Raw genomic sequence first — 16122 nt, 5'->3', positions numbered from 1 at the left:
TATGCATAGTTGACTTAAACTGGAATGGCACAGAAACAAAAATGTGTCAACACGATAGGTTACAAACCTCAAGTCGTGTGCTAGTGTTTAACAATAGGTTTACCCTTGATTAGTTCTTGAAACTTTTCAAGATCATTTAGACTCCCACTGACCTCTTGACATATAAGATTCTCTTGTCAAGAAACATTTCTTGACAAAACAAATATTCAAGAGTTAGTGTAGGTCCTTATCAAGGCAAATACTACACACAATTGGTCTTAGTTGGTCTTTGTCTTATCCAAGACATCACAACTTACCAATTTCAAACGTGCAAGAGCAAGAAACATTTTGTACTTCACATTTGATGGGTGTGTTAAAATTTATTAAGATGATGTCACTCAAATCACCATTTTGGAGTACGACTCTAAAACTTGATTTTGGAACGAAGTATGATTCACCTATTGATTTAACCATTTCAACATTTTCCGATTCCTCTTCTTAGCCATACTAGTGTACTAAGGTGTCCTCAGAGGATCAATTGTGATACGGTTTGAAAATCACTAAGTTAATCATAAAATAGATACTTAAGTACTCTCCCATCTTTTCAGATTGGAGAAACTTTTATCTTTCTGCCTAATTGATTCTTCTTATTCGTTCTGCTATTCAATGAAACATTTTCCAATGATTCAGAATCATACTTAATCTTTTAAGTATAATCACATTTACTAATCTTTTAGCAAATCATGACGAACATTTTATCGTTCTTTGTGGTAGACTTAACCAGTGCACAACATTGTGTACCAGATCTCCTAGTCCTTCACTTAACTCACATACTTATGTGAACACGGAATTAGTCTTAATTTCCTAAATACGAAGTTTCTCATTCTTCATACAATACCAGTTGCATGATTCCAAGTTTCTGTCCAATTGAAACTTGGGCGATGAGAATCTTTCCTTATTTGGTAAATTTCTGACATTACCACAAATAACACAACTAAGAATCAAATCCATTCACAATATTGCTAACAATAGAAACATTCAATGACCAATTTTCATAAAATCCATCGCAAGGAAACATAAATAAGATAAAATCAAAATTTATTTTATTGCGGAAAAAATCTTGTCCTTACAATGCGATTACAAATGAAAACTATGTAAATATTATTTAGCAATCTATCCTAACTCTAAAGTAGCAGCTCAAAAAATCCAATCTTCGAATCATGCGATCGAAATCCATTTCTTCATGACCAGATTCAGCTCACTTCTTTCTTTTTAAGCTTCTTTTTTTCTTTGATCATCCAAAACACCAAATATAATCTTATCACATTATGTATTAAGAATCCAAAAGGAACTTAATAGAGTTAGATAGTGGATTTTACCTGAAGTAGAGTCATACTTCTTGACTCTCCCATCTCTTAGATCTCTCAGGTAGTTAGGGCAGCTTCGTAACCAATGTCCCTTCTCTTGGCAGTAGAAACACACAGATTCTTTGGGAATGGCACAAGGGACTATCTCAGACTTAGCCTTTCTCTTTCATAGAGAAAACTTTTCTGGACTTCCAATGTTGCCATTGTCCATAGAAGGTTGGGAGATTGATTTTCTAGACAAATTTGCTTGACCAGTGCGCCAAATCTTCGTTGATTCATCAGTAATAAGCAAATAAGTCAAATCAATGAGGGTCACGTCTCGGTCCATCATATAGTACTCTCTAATGAATTCACAATATGATTCGAGAAGTGACTGAAGAACCAAGTCAACAGCCAGCTTCCTAGAGACATCGACACCCAACATTCCCAATCTATAAATATGCAACTTCATATCAAAAACATGAGCGCATACCGACTTTCCTTCTTCGTGTCTTTTTGCCAATAGGGCTTGAGTGACCTTGAACTTTTCAAGTCTTCGAACACGTGGGTCAGGGATAATTATTGGAGGAGGTGGAGGAAGTGAAGCATGATTTCCATTTCCACAATCCAATCGTGGAACATCATCTTCATGTTGAAAACTTTTTCCAACGGATTCAGGAAGACCATAGTTGTCATGCTTTGACATCTACAAAACGGGAGAAATTCAAGTTAGTTGATTGAGTCCTTAATAAAACACCCAAATGAGATATTAAGGCTAGGACCCAACACAATATTCTACAACTTGTAAGAGGGATGTCGTAATCCAAATTGCAGAACATTTGAAGGTAGGTAAATGACGATTTACCAATTTCCACCATGAAAAACGAAAATTGAAGGTTTAAGTTTTAAATGAATTGAAACTCCTAGATCTTTTTGAGATTCATTGAACTTTTCAATGGCATGTTTAATCTCGGTTATGCCCTTCATCTGTGACTGGGATGCCGAGGATCACAAATAAGGTGTGAATAACCACGCGAATGTACGTGGTGCCCTCAATGTTACAGTCACCTAATCGACATGCCGGTTAACCAAACACGCTCCATCGATCTATGACAAACATCGAGTCACCCTTTGCCACCAATGCCAATCCCAACTTAGTGTGTCGGTTAACCACACACGCTCCACTAATTGTCTCGGCAAGGGTACAAAGTGTAATTCCATCGAATTGCATCGAATTCACTTTTCCTAAAGTAACTAAGATTTGGGAATTTATAAAAGCGTTTAGTTACTTCGTATTTCATTATACTTATAATGGAAGGTTGTATCCTATCCTACCAGTTCGGCTAACGACCCTCCACTAGTCAAGAGTGCGGTGGGTAAGAGTGGATACTCATTCAATCGCCATTTTATAGACAATTTCCTTAAACACCCCTTAGAGACTAGCTTCGTGAATGAGGCCTACTAACGGTAAGACTGACTCTTTACTCATACATATATAATATGTTAAACCTTTTAAATGTTATATAGTATAAGGTGTATTTTACACTTTTAAAATACTATGTGGTCTAATTTAATAAATTATACTTTTAATTAATTAAATGTAAACCAAATTATTATGGATTTATTAACTCTCTTTTAACTATACACTTAATTAACTTAATAAAACCATAAGGGTGTAATTTGAACTTTTCAAAAACTAGGGTTTTAGAATTTAATATTTCAAAATTAAACTTTTAATCAAAATTTTAAATTCCAAAACTTGAGGGCAAGTTTTGAACTTTTCAAAACATTAGGGTTTAGAATTTAAATATTTCGAAATTAAACTTTTTAATAAAAAATTTTAATTCCAAAACTTGAGGACAAGTTTTGAAACTTTTCAAAACATTATCAAGAACATTCTAGATCAAACTACAAATAATAACAATTAAACAGTTAATTAGTGATTATCTAAATTTGACCTAATTCAATTTCTTTACAAGATAATTCAAAAACAAAATTACAAATAATTAATATTTATCTTATAAAACAAGTAATTATCTTAGTTTTGACAATTATCTTCTATTTTGGTAAAGATAATCACCAAATATTGATAAAAGTCGGATTTTATTAATGAAAAACATTTTTGGTAATTATCCCACAGCAAAATAGGTCAAAATCCCGCAAAATCAGCCATCTGCGACTCTGACTCATCGAGTCAGCACTGGACTCGTCAAGTTCCTAGTGAACTCGGCGAGTGCAGTCATGGACTCGGCGAGTCCAGCCACCAGAAAGCATAATTTTGCGATTTTAAGCTTGAATGATTATGAAATACATCAAATACATTATACAAACAGCCTAGTCTCTGATACCACTGATGAGTTTTGAGCACTACATCAGTCCTATGGTGTACATGCATACCCTAAAGCTTTTGGATCTAGTTTGTCTAATGAACATGCAATAACCATCCAAAGCTTATAAACCCTAGATCTGGCATACATATTTCGAAATTATCATATAAGATCAGATCTAGATGATTACCTTTACAAGAATGGCTTGGATCTTCTTGTCTTGGAGCTTAGAGTCACAAATGTTACTCCGCTAATGGCTTACAAACACCACAAGCAAGAGAATGACTTATGAGAGGGAGGAGGAGCACCAAAAACGACTAAGATCCCTTAGGGATTACTTCCACACGTTTTTGGGGCCTTAGGGGTTCCTTATATAGTGAGGCTATTAGGGTTTTGAACTAGGAAACCCTAATCTGACTGCTTAGGCCCTAAGCAGCCCATGGACTGCCTCCTTAGAAGCCTTGGACGAATTCTAATGGGTTTCCTCATAGATTTCGTCCACTCCAACTTCTATGGAGTCCATTAGCCCAATATTAAACTATCGCACAATTGACAGTTCTAGTCCCCTTTATTTAATTAATGTCTTTTAGCCACAAAATTAATTCTTATTAATTCTTGACTAATATTAATTAAACAATATGATTTCTCCCTTAATATATTATTCATATAATATATTAATAAATCATAATAACCTCTCTCTCTCTCTCTCCATAAATCATCCTATCAAGTTGCTTTGGTGAAGGCAACCCAAAAGGACCATGCACAATCGGGTCAAGTACATACCAAATATAGTTACAGGCTTAGACACTAATCCAACAAAAACACGGAGAATGCATGCCTCGTCATCAAGTCGGGCCCTTGCCCTTATTAATAGAAGTACCTGAAACATATAAATAAACTGTAAGCACAAGCTTAGTGAGTTTCCCGATCACACAAATCATATAATCATATAATGGCATGCTCATACATATACATACAAATTGTCATGGACTCCCTCCATGGTCTTCAATGGAATGTCATGGGCTACCCCCATGGTCTTATATCCTCATGCCATAGGCTCCCCCATGGTCTTCACATAAACCCATACATAAATCAAATAACATACCATTTCTCATTCAATACAAACATATCATATCAATTAATGGGTCGGCCTTGGTGCCTTCGACCCATGAGTGCGGTGAGAAGACTCGCCTCAATACTCACACGGAAGCTGACTAGGTCGAGATTCCAATATCCACTCTACACAACCCTAAAATATAAACAATTTCCTTAATTGAAACTCAACATGCCCCAAAACCCATAAAGGTCAAACTTGGTCAAAAACCAAGGTCAAAGGTCAAAGTCAACCTCCTGAGTTGACCCAACTCGCTGAGTTGTCTCTTCAACTCGTCGAGTTTCCCTATTGTCTGATCAGATCGTGAAAAATCCCATCAACTCGTCGAGTTCACCAATGAACTCGTCGAGTTGGCCAGGAATCCAACCTCTTAATGCATTAAGTTGTTTCCAACGGATCCAAGGGCCCCAAACCTCATATCTCTTCCAAAATCATATCAAGAAGGGTAAAGTTTCTAGCTTTACTCTCAAGAACCATCCAAAAGGTGTCAAACTCAAACCCTAGGTTCTTTAAAGAGGGTATTGACCCATTTAGCCCTAAAACTCCCATATCAACGTCCCAAAACACAAATCTGATGTCCCAAGGTTGGCAAAACACGTAAAGTTTCCAACTTTACGTCCATGCATGGTAGAACACACTCTAAGGCTCATTAATGACTTAATAAGGGTCTTATTGCATAAATGGGACATAGGGACCAATAAAGTTTGCAACTTTAAGACAAGAGATATCATGAAGGGGTCAGATCTAGCTTAACAACCCCTGGAATCCACATCTTCTTGGACAACTCAACCAAGACCCCAAAATCATGTTTAAACTTCAAATAAGGAGATCTAGATGAATACATGACAAGGTGACGACTTTATACCTCAAAAATGTTGCCTTTGAAGAAGAGTTTATGGATCTAAGTCCCTTCCTCCAAGCTAGATGCTTCCCTCTTCCAAGTTCCTTTCAAGAATCACTCTCTAAGCTCACCACACACAAGCTTGCAAGATGAAACACGAATATGGGGTTTTTTAGACATGGAGGCAGGTAAGGAGGCCAACCAAAAGGGTTTAAGTCCTTTATATAGGGTGCAACACCCTAAAATTAGGGTTTCATCTTTGGTCGTCAACTCGTCAAGTTGGGACTCCCTAACTCGTCGAGTTGGATCCTTAAACTTCGCGGCCAAAAAGATTCATACACGACGAGTTGGAGCTCCCCAACTCGTCGAGTTCCAGCCTAAATCCTTAAATTATTGAGAAATTAATAATACCTGGACCAATCATTACAAAAAACTAGAGAGATATAGGAATCAAAACCTAAAATTCTATGAAACGTGAAAACTATAGAGGAAAAACAGAGTTTTAAGTGATGATAATGAAACTAATCACCTAAATGGTGAAAAGGAAATGGAGGAACGGTGGGAATAACAACGGAAGATAGAGGTGGCAGGCGGTGAAATCGATGGATTCATGTTCATCGATGCTTTAGGTGACCAGTGGTGAAATCGACATGAGGTGAGGGGGAAAAGGTAGAGAGATATTGCCACTAAAATCGATATCTTCATCTTTGTATTCCTTCTTCCTTTTCTCTTCTCATTCTCCCCATCTCCGATCTCTTCTCGTTCTCCCCTCTTTTCCTTTGCGATCAATGGTAACCGAGGTCAATTTCTCACTATACTTTGTATTGTAGTATGTATCCTTGTATGTAGGATGTTGGTATGTTGTAGTGATCTGTTAGATTGGTATATCTGTTATGATTACTTGTGCTATGTTGGTCAATTGTGTTATCGATTTATATATATTGACATATTATGGTTGGTTGGGTTGAGGCGGTCCTGCTTTGTGTTGTAGACCAAGATACATGAGCGGTCCAGGTGTACTGTTGGCCTGATAGGCGGTCAAGTCAGACTGTAGGCCCAAGGGAGCGGTCCAACTATATATTATAGGCCTTGCGAGGCGGTCTAGTTAGACTGTAGGCTCGGTAGGGCGGTCCAGACATCCTATAGGCCTTGGGAGGCGGTCCAGGCAAACTGTAGGCTCATATGTGCATGTATTGTATGTGTATTTTTGTGTGGGGTATTTTAGGGGAACTCACTAAGCTTTGGCTTACTGTAACACCGTAATTTTTCAAACCGATTTTTTTCATTTTAAAATCGCATACTTTTCATAACATATTGTATAGAAAACCCGTTTATTCAAATTATAAAGCACAACTCCATTAATAATCCAGGATCCCCAAAACATAACTCTTTCTCTGGTGTGTACAATCAAGTCGGTGCCATCCCGCGATCATGAGAAAACCTGAAACACATAACACATAACACGGTAAGCACAAAGCTTAGTGAGTTCCCCAAAATACCACGCACAACAACTAGCCACTCGAGGCTGAAACTCTGCGAGACCTTCCGGTCAATGTGTCTCAGTGGGACCTTCTGGTCCCATAGCTCGTTGGACCCTCCGGTCCGGTCATAGCTCGTTGAACCCTCCGGTCCGGTCTAACTCGTTGGACCCTCCGGTCCGGTCTGGTTGAGCCTTCCGGCCTCATAAATCGTCGGACCCTTCGGTTCAGTCTGTAACACTCCGCATAGCATAAATCACAAAGAAATAATGCACAGCATAAGGCATAATAACACAACACTCAATGTAAGCACATAAGACCTTCCGGTCACACATAACTACCACTCAAGGTAAAGTATAGTGAGAAGACTCACCTCGGCTAGCAGGTGAGCAAATAACCTCGCGCTCGGATCTCGAACTAGCCTCCTCGTAACACAAAGGATGAATATCTCTTATTAATTCTCTTTTCACGACTCAGATAATCGAAGGCGGTTCTTTCTCTTTCTAACTCTTTAAAGTGGGTAAAAGACCATTTTACCCCTCCAAGGTCTCTATCACATATGTTGACCAAAACCCCAAAGTCAACAGAAGTCAAACTCGAGTCAACAGTCCAAGTTTGACCCGACTCGTCAAGTGCACTCCTGCGACTCGTCGAGTCCCCTCGTATCCTCAGAAGTCTCAAAAGTCCAACTCAACTCGTCGAGTTGACCCCCAACTCGCCGAGTTATCGCACAATCAATCCATCGGGACAAACCCTCGTCGACTCGTCGAGTCAGTTCATGGACTCGACGAGTCCCTTTGATCTGATTTCTCATTCAGACGATTTCAACCAGATCTATCACTCTAAACTATAAATCTATCATCCCAAGGCTCAATAATTACGTAAAGCTTCGATCTTTACGTTCATACATGATGTTATTGCTTCAAAACGCCAATACATGCTCTTCATGAAGGTTTTTGCTCATCAACCCTCATTTGGACCACTAAAGTTGAGGCACCTAGCCTCCAAGGACCTCACAAGGTTCAGATCTGAGGTTTCCCACCTCAGATCATGTCTCACTTAGCTCATAAGCACAAAGGATGGGGTGTTAAACCCTAAAAACTCCCAAGATCATGAGGTCCAACCAAAATAGAAGAAAGGATGCAAGATTATACCTCATACAGCAGTCCCATGTGAAGAAATGCTAGATCCACAGCCCCCATCTCGTTCCTTGCTTGAATCATGCTCTTTTCCTTCCATAAAACCCACCAAAATACTTGATTTCATCATAAGAACTCTCCCATGGCTCCAATGGCGATTTAGGGTTTCTCACAGGAGATATGAGGCGCATCCAAGGTCATAAGTTCCTTTAAATAGGCTCTAACCCCGGAACTTAGGGTTTTCTCTGCCCAGTACCTACTCGGCGAGTCCATCCTTGGACCCGTCGAGTTCGCTCATTAAATCCACGTGCTCACTCGACGTGACTCGGCGAGTTAAACCTTCGACTCGTCGAGCCCCTCCTAAATCTTCAATATTGAAACACGAACTATTATACCCGAAATTTCGGATGTTACACTTACAGTTATGGATTTAAATGTTGTAGGTACTTCAGATGATCAGTCAAGACGAATGCGTTATCGTACACATCTTCCTGCTAATTAATGAGATGATATTCACACTCTGAGTTTTTTGGTTTTGTTTTGAAACAATGATTAATTACTTTATGGGTTTTATGAAAATGTTTTTTTATGAAAAAATTTACCATTGTTTTTGGGACATTACATTAATCAACTAGAAATTCATTCAACATTCATACTTTGTACACACTAAACTGAAACTTAATATGGAATTCTCAAAACTTCATACATGAAAGTTGTAATTCCAGAAAATTAGAGAGATATAGAAATCAAAACCTAAGTTGCGTTTAGTTGCGGAAAAATTGACCGTTTTCCGAAAAAAAATTTCAAGAAAAATGAGAATTTTGAAAACGCGTTTAGTTCGTCAAATTTTCTAAATTTTTCACGGAAAATGAAAATTTTCCGTTTTCTAAAATTATAAAAAAGTTGGAAATTTTTGGAAAATCAATAATCATTGTTTTCCACATTTTTCTAATTCCAAAATTTTTCTAAAATATAAACACACACCCACTCTCACCTCTACCTACCCTCACCTTAACACTCCTAACCTACCACACCCCTACCTGCCCACACACACCTACTCCCAAGCCCACCCCCACAAACACACACACACACACAAACACACCTACCCCAACCCACACCCACACCCCCTATACACACACACACCCACAAACACACACACACACATACCCACAAACACACACTTACCCCAAACCTCACCCACACCCACACCCCCACAAACACACACACATAGAACCACAAACATACACCCACCCCCACCCCCACAAACACACACACACACACACACACACAACCCCCACCCACACCCCCACGAACACCCACCCACCCACCCACCCACCCACACCCACATCTACTCCCCCCCACACACACAACCACCCAACACCACTACTACAATCACCAACCTACCATCACCATTACCACCACCACCACTACCCCATCACCAACATCACCACCACCGTCGCCGCTATCACCATCTCTTCCACAATTGTCGTCGCCACCACCACCGTCGCCATCATCGACACCACCACTCCCCCCCCCCCACCGATGCCCCCACCCCCAACCTACCACCTCTACTGTTTTCTAAAAATGAAAACCGATAGAAATATACAAATCTAAACGTGTTTTCTAAATTTTCCAATGAAAACTGAAAACGGAAAACAAAAACTGAAAATGAAAAACAAAAAACGGAAAATGAAAATTATTTTTCCATAACTAAACGCAACCTAAAATTCTATGAAAAGAGAAGAAGTATAGAGAAAAACAGAGCTTTAACCGAAGATAATGAAACTAATCACCTAAATGGCGAAAGGAGGTGGAGGAACGGTCGGAATAGCAACGGAAGTTGGAGGTGGCAGGCGGTGAAATGATGGGTTCCTGTTCATCAATGCTTCAGGCGACCAGTTGCGGAAAAAGTTCTTAAAGACCCATTTACCTGCTAAGAAGGTTAAAATGGTTTTCTAAGGTTTTTTATTAAAAAAAAAATAGTTAGGACTTAATGGTTAATTTGTTTAAAGAGTAAATTACACGAATGGTCCCTGTGGTTTGAGGTAATTTACGTACTTGGTCCCTAACTTATTTTTTAACTTGGGTCGTCCCTATAGTTTGATTTTGCTTCGCGTTTAGTCCCTTCCATACTTGAAATGACTATATTACCCTCACTTATTTCTTTTTTGATTATTTATTTTTATATATCATTATTTATAATTCTCTTTTGATTTATTAATTTATATATATATATATATATATATATATATATATATATATATATATATATATATTACAACAATGGGCCCACCCACCCAACCCCAATTCATCACCTCAACCATCACCATCGTCTTCTCCGTCCAACAAGGCCTCCACCTACATTGTCGAAAAAACCCAAATGTTCAACTTCAACCCTCCATTTCAACAGGAAAAAACCCGTAAAATTAAAATCCTGATTTCTACCAATTCACTAAAGTTTCAATATTCAAATCAAAACCCAATAATGAAATCTAGAATTCTTGAATCATCCACTAGAAAAATTATTGAAACCCAATACTTGAACTAAAGTTCTAACAAACGCAACCACCATTTCCCTAACTGAAAAGCTCGAAGACGGAGAGGGGGAACGCCCCTTTTGAGCCTACCTGGTCTGGTCCTCTTCTCCGACCACCCCATCATCGGAGACTTCATGGGTCGAGTTTTTCTGGTGAGAAGAGGACAAAGACGGAGAGGGGGAACGCCGAAGATGGAATAAACAACCACTTAACCGAAATTAGGCCCAACCATCGAATCAAATCCATTTTCCAGCTTCACCCTTTCCAATATATCAAAATTACGCCTAACCTAAAGTTCAGATGAAATCAAAATCCTTTCCAATCGAGATGCGGAATCAAATCCATCGAATCATCAGATGAAATCAAACCTAATGGACAGAGCTTGAAGTCTAGCTTACCTTCCGACGCACCCTCTTCTTCTGGTCCTTCACCTCCGGCGAACCACCACCGTCGTCTTCATCTTCATCGTTGATCTTGAGTCGAGAAAATAGGAACGAAATGCTTGTAGCTTTTCAGCAAGAAAAGAGGAGGCATCGATGAAGATTTCAGGAAATTAAAAAGAGATCTGATAAGGTGGGGTGTGTAGTGGGCGGCAGAGTGGCAGTGGTGATGGACTCTGATAGAATGGTGGTGGATCTCTGGTAATTATATATCAACAAGTGCCGGTGATTCAAGTGGTGGGTGATAGTCGAAGAGGAGAGTTGAAGTCTTGAAGAAGAAGAATGGGTTGAAGGAGATCGTAACCTTGCTTAGGTTTTAGGAAAATGTTTTATTTTTTTTTCTTTTTTTTAATTTATTAATATATAAATCAAAAACTTAATTATAAAATAAATATATAAATCATAAAATTAATTAGGAAAAAAATTATTAAGGGCATAATAGTCTTTTTAAATCATACAGGGACCAAACGTGCAACCAAAATACATTTTAGGGACCATCCGAGTTAAGAAAAAAAATTTAGGGACTAAATGCACAGATTACCACAAACCACAGGGACAATCATCAACACAAAATCAAATCTATTTTCCACCAAAGGAGATGTAAATTTTGAACTTCAAAAACATAACAAAAGGAAGTTATTGGATTATCATTTATGAAGCTAAGGCACTGTTTCGTTTGTACTTAAATCCTTAATGAATTAAGCAATTAATTGGACATCTATATATTATTGATTCTATTATACTTAATATGGACACAATAACTTTATTTGTTGGAATGTAAAGGTAAAATGGTAATTTATATTCATTAGGACAATTTATTCAAAGAAACAAATCATATTTATGCAAGACTTTATCTATACAGACATCATTACCCATTCAGCCACTTTCTTAAGGACTTAATGTGGAAAAAAATAGTCCTTAACAGTAATAGATAGAAAAGAACACATAAATGAAAGGGGGGAAATGTCGATTACATACCCCAGCTTCACCTTGTATGGGCTCAAATACATAAAAACTATCAATGATTCATGAACTATATGATAATATTAATAATATTTAAATTTCCTTTTGAGTACAGTTTCACAACTTGCTTGCGACGTTTGATGACAATAGGCTCGGTCACTACACTATTTTCAATATTATGAAGAACCATTTTAGACTGCAAGGTACCAATATCAGCATCATAAACAATGAAAAACCAGAACATAATACACATTACAAACATAATTAAAACTGAATGAAAGTTTGAAATTCAAGCATTAGTACTAAATTCAAATTCAAAGCAATTCAAATTAATGGAAAGTATGAATGCCGACAAAAATTGATGAGCAACTATAACCAAATTAAGGAAAAAATGAAAATCAGATAAAAGTAGCACAAAGCAGAAACATTGAAGATAAACAAAAATCCAAAGTTGGTATTGGATTAAACATGATTCAATAACTTACATTAGGTGGCTGTTGTTGCTGATTGTTTTGATTGGCCGAGTTATCCTCCATTCTTGATTTTAGGAAGCACTGAAAATGGTATAGCAAACAGTGTAACACTGAATCTCATCGATTCTATGCGGTAAGCTCGCCAAAAAATCCAAGTTTGAAGTAATATGAAAATATAAAAAGATTGAAAATCAAGCAAATATGTTTAAAATCCATTATTTTTTTTCTTGCTTCTGCTTTAGGTATAGCCTTTCTTTAAAATCCATTATGTTTAAAAAACCTCATGGCCTTGATCCAAAAGCTCCACAACAAAGTCATATAAAACCATACTATTTGGAACTCAATACATTCACGTTTTCATCCTTACTCTTTAGTTTTAATTTTTATAGAAGAAACCCAAAAGCACAATTGAATAAATAGGTTTTAAAAAAAATAATGATAACATATAAAAGATGCAAGAAACTCTAATGCGATTACCACTAGTAAGTAGCATAAGAAAAAAACATAGATATAAAAAATGGTACCTGGTGATCAGAGGAGAAAAATTGGAGATTTAATATCAACACTAAACAAATAAAACTAAAAACAATGGTCATTATAAAAATAAATAGGTACAGGAAAAGCATAATCAATATTGAAAATTCATATACCGCCATATTTACCTAACAACCCCTTATAAATCTCGTTCACATCCTAAATTTCCATAAAAGCTGCCAATTTTAAAACCTCTTCCTCAAGCTTAATTATACCATTCACCTATACACAATAAAAATGTACAAACCCACTACCAGTCACATACAATTGGATGATAATAAAATAAACGCAGGAAATACAACCCAAACATTAAACTTTTATGGCAACAGATAACTATTTAAATTAAACCTCATGTGCATCTCACCTGATTAACTGCAGAGTTGGTTAAAATGTCGAGATATGTTTTCTTCTGGATCCCAAATAGCTGACATGGACACGATGATAACTGAGAAAGAACCATTCAAATAAAGTTTTTTTAAGTTATTCGAATTAAATGAGATAATATAAGGTGGTTAGTAAGACATAATAAGCATCTATAAAATGAGACATTTAGTATCAAAGAACAACACAGATATGAAGAAGATGAAGTTTTACCTATATAGTAAGTCCCATTTCTTTCCTTGCCCGAGAACAGGGAATCACATTCCATCTGATTCATCCTCTTCCCGTTTTCCTTCTCCATAAAACCTTCAAATTTCTTCATGAAAATTATAGATTATAAATGGCTGATTTATAGAACAATACAATCAAATTAACGATTCAATCAATTTAGAATTCCGAAAATTAGAATTCAGATGTAAAAACCTAGAAATTTGCAAACACGGAATTAAAACATAAGTGTGTTCAAGAAATTTACCTTGGATGGCTTTTCTTCAAACGAATAAACTTTTGGAGTCAAATATAATATTGCTATTAATATACCCAAAGTTCAATTCAAATCAAGCACAAGGACCAATTCTTCAATGCTGCATCTCTATGAACATAAATATAAATGTGATTTAGGGTTCATAAACCATGGATTCGATTGGACTTTATTGTTATAAAATAAAGTTTGTATATTCATACCTGCGATTTCGATCACTAAATTCAGGGATCTCAGAAACGCTAACCGATCTAGGAAGCTACATGGAAAGATAAATGGAAGATCAGTTAGTTATCTAGACTATTAATACACATTTCATCAAATCAAACATATGTAGATCTCGTGAAAAGGATTTGATTAAGAGTACAATGAAACAGAAATCAAACAAGATCTGAGAATTAGAACCTTTGCGGAATTGGGGGTTCTTTGCCTGAAGAAATCTTCCACCGTCTTTGGATGATCACAATCTGTAAACCACAATCATGAACATAACAACATAAATCAATAAAAACCGATGTAATTTTGACTTTTGAAGTTCGAATAACATAACAGTTACAATTACAAGATCAAAGTCATCGTAAATTCTTAAACATAACCCGAAAACATTAACAATTACAAGTTACAGTAAAAATCAGCAAATGTAATGGAATCGACTGCATATCAAAATTACCACCAAAAAGATCTGAAAAGAAACAATCCATTGCATATGAAAATCACTAAACAGTTAGCATGTATAAGAACAGAAGAACAAAAAATCACCAGGGCGGCAGAACCAAGCTTCATCATCAACAGGAGCATCATGATTGGAGAAATCAATCCATTGAGGAGCGTAAATGTCTTCATAAAGCATGTCCTTTTCGAACTTTGAATCCTTCCAATCGATCACAGCTACATCCATTGATGGATTGGAGAGAGAAAGAGAAAAAGAAGAAGAAAATGAGTTCATGTAGACAATTTGTAACAGTAGAAGAAGAACACATAGGATCGATTCGATGTATATATGAAATCGATTCAATGTATATATGAAATCGATAAGGTTACAAGTATCGATTGAAGGAAAGGAATAAGGATTTATCGAGTCTCATGGGAATGTCGATATACGCTCTTGGGTGATTTGGCTGATTGTCTATAGAGAAAACCTAGGAATGAAATGTACCTAAGGCGCGTGTATGTTCTGGTATCGATTGATGAAAAATCGTCGGAGTGGCGGACGTGGGAGGGATTGCACCCGGATATATTGGCATCGATTTTCTTGAGATTGGCAGTGGAAGAAATATCGAGGTGTGTTCCGCTGGTGTGCAAATCGTGGATGGAAGTAGCGTCGGGCCCATACTGTTGGATCGATATCGATATCCCAGCCTGGTGTCGGCGTCGCAATCGCAGTTTACGTGCGGTTAACCGGGCGGTGAATAAGTTGATACGACGGAGCAATTTTACGGTTGAACGACTGTTTGTCTACCGTATGGGATCATCCGGATTCTTGTCCGTGGTTAACTGGTACGTTTTCGCATCATTTCAATTTGTGTATGCACGTAAGGTGTATGATTAATTGCCCCTTTTTCTTGCAGTCCATGTCTGAAAGTGCTTGAAGTCCCATTGAGTCGATTCACTGACACTCTGGTACTGAATCATCTAAAACCACTGCCAAATCTCAGAGTTTTGAATATCAACTATTGCTCCAAGATCAGTGCCAAAGGCCTTGCAGCATTCGGTAACCAATGCAAGTCTTTACTTCACTTGAAATGAAACCTTCCTCCACAACGTTATTGGCCTATTAATAATTCTGAAGCAAAAACCATAGCTGACACCATGCCAAACCTACAGCGTATTGAACTCTGTTTTGGTAGTTTTAGTGATTGGGGGCTTTCTGAAATCCTTACCAAATGCAAGTCACTTAAACATCTTGACATTCGTGGGTGTTGGAATGTGAAGTTGAATGGTGATCTCAAGAAGATGTGTGGAAAGCTTGAGTGTTTTCAGATCCACCCCAGTGACTTTTCTGAGCAGGATTAACTTCGTTTGTTTTATCGTTATTGGAAGGTTAATGAGAATGAGACTGATCTTTTCGTGGAATTACAAGCTTACTGGA

General features: G+C 37.3%; 1 protein-coding gene across 5 annotated transcripts; it reads right to left on the bottom strand.

Moving 5' to 3' along the window:
* Positions 1-12103: 12103 nt before the first annotated feature.
* On the bottom strand, positions 12104-15879 carry LOC145165716 (uncharacterized). Of its 5 annotated transcripts, none has more exons than XM_079084536.1 (11): positions 15190-15879; positions 14793-14921; positions 14439-14500; positions 14237-14292; positions 14028-14144; positions 13766-13868; positions 13536-13616; positions 13300-13393; positions 13162-13216; positions 12650-12718; positions 12104-12360 (listed from the first exon to the last, which is right to left on the bottom strand). In XM_079084536.1, the coding sequence occupies exons 1-5, from the start codon at positions 15362-15364 to the stop codon at positions 14105-14107; spliced, it is 462 nt and encodes a 153-aa protein (XP_078940662.1). In that variant the 5' UTR covers positions 15365-15879; the 3' UTR covers positions 12104-12360; positions 12650-12718; positions 13162-13216; positions 13300-13393; positions 13536-13616; positions 13766-13868; positions 14028-14104. The 5 variants fall into 5 exon arrangements, with proteins under 5 accessions (XP_078940662.1, XP_078940664.1, XP_078940661.1 ...); XM_079084538.1 differs by having other exon boundaries at positions 13162-13202; XM_079084535.1 differs by having other exon boundaries at positions 13162-13393.
* Positions 15880-16122: the final 243 nt, after the last annotated feature.

Source organism: Lactuca virosa, chromosome 3 (assembly GCF_052849685.1).
Source record: "Lactuca virosa cultivar CGN04683 chromosome 3, Lactuca_virosa_CGN04683_v6, whole genome shotgun sequence".
NCBI lineage: Eukaryota > Viridiplantae > Streptophyta > Magnoliopsida > Asterales > Asteraceae > Lactuca > Lactuca virosa.
The sequence above is the reverse complement of the archived record's forward strand: the minus strand, read 5'-3'. Positions and strand labels throughout refer to the sequence as shown.

What these genes read in the sequence shown, in the direction of transcription:
- LOC145165716 (XM_079084535.1), bottom strand. Translation starts at nt 15,364, where the DNA reads ATGGGCCCGACGCTACTTCCATCCACGATTTGCACACCAGCGGAACAC. An exon ending in AGCTTGGTTCTGCCGCCCTG is followed by an intron (nt 14,501 to 14,792) that starts GTGATTTTTTGT and finishes TGTGGTTTACAG; the next exon opens with ATTGTGATCATCCAAAGACG. An exon ending in GAACCCCCAATTCCGCAAAG is followed by an intron (nt 14,293 to 14,438) that starts GTTCTAATTCTC and finishes CTTTCCATGTAG; the next exon opens with CTTCCTAGATCGGTTAGCGT.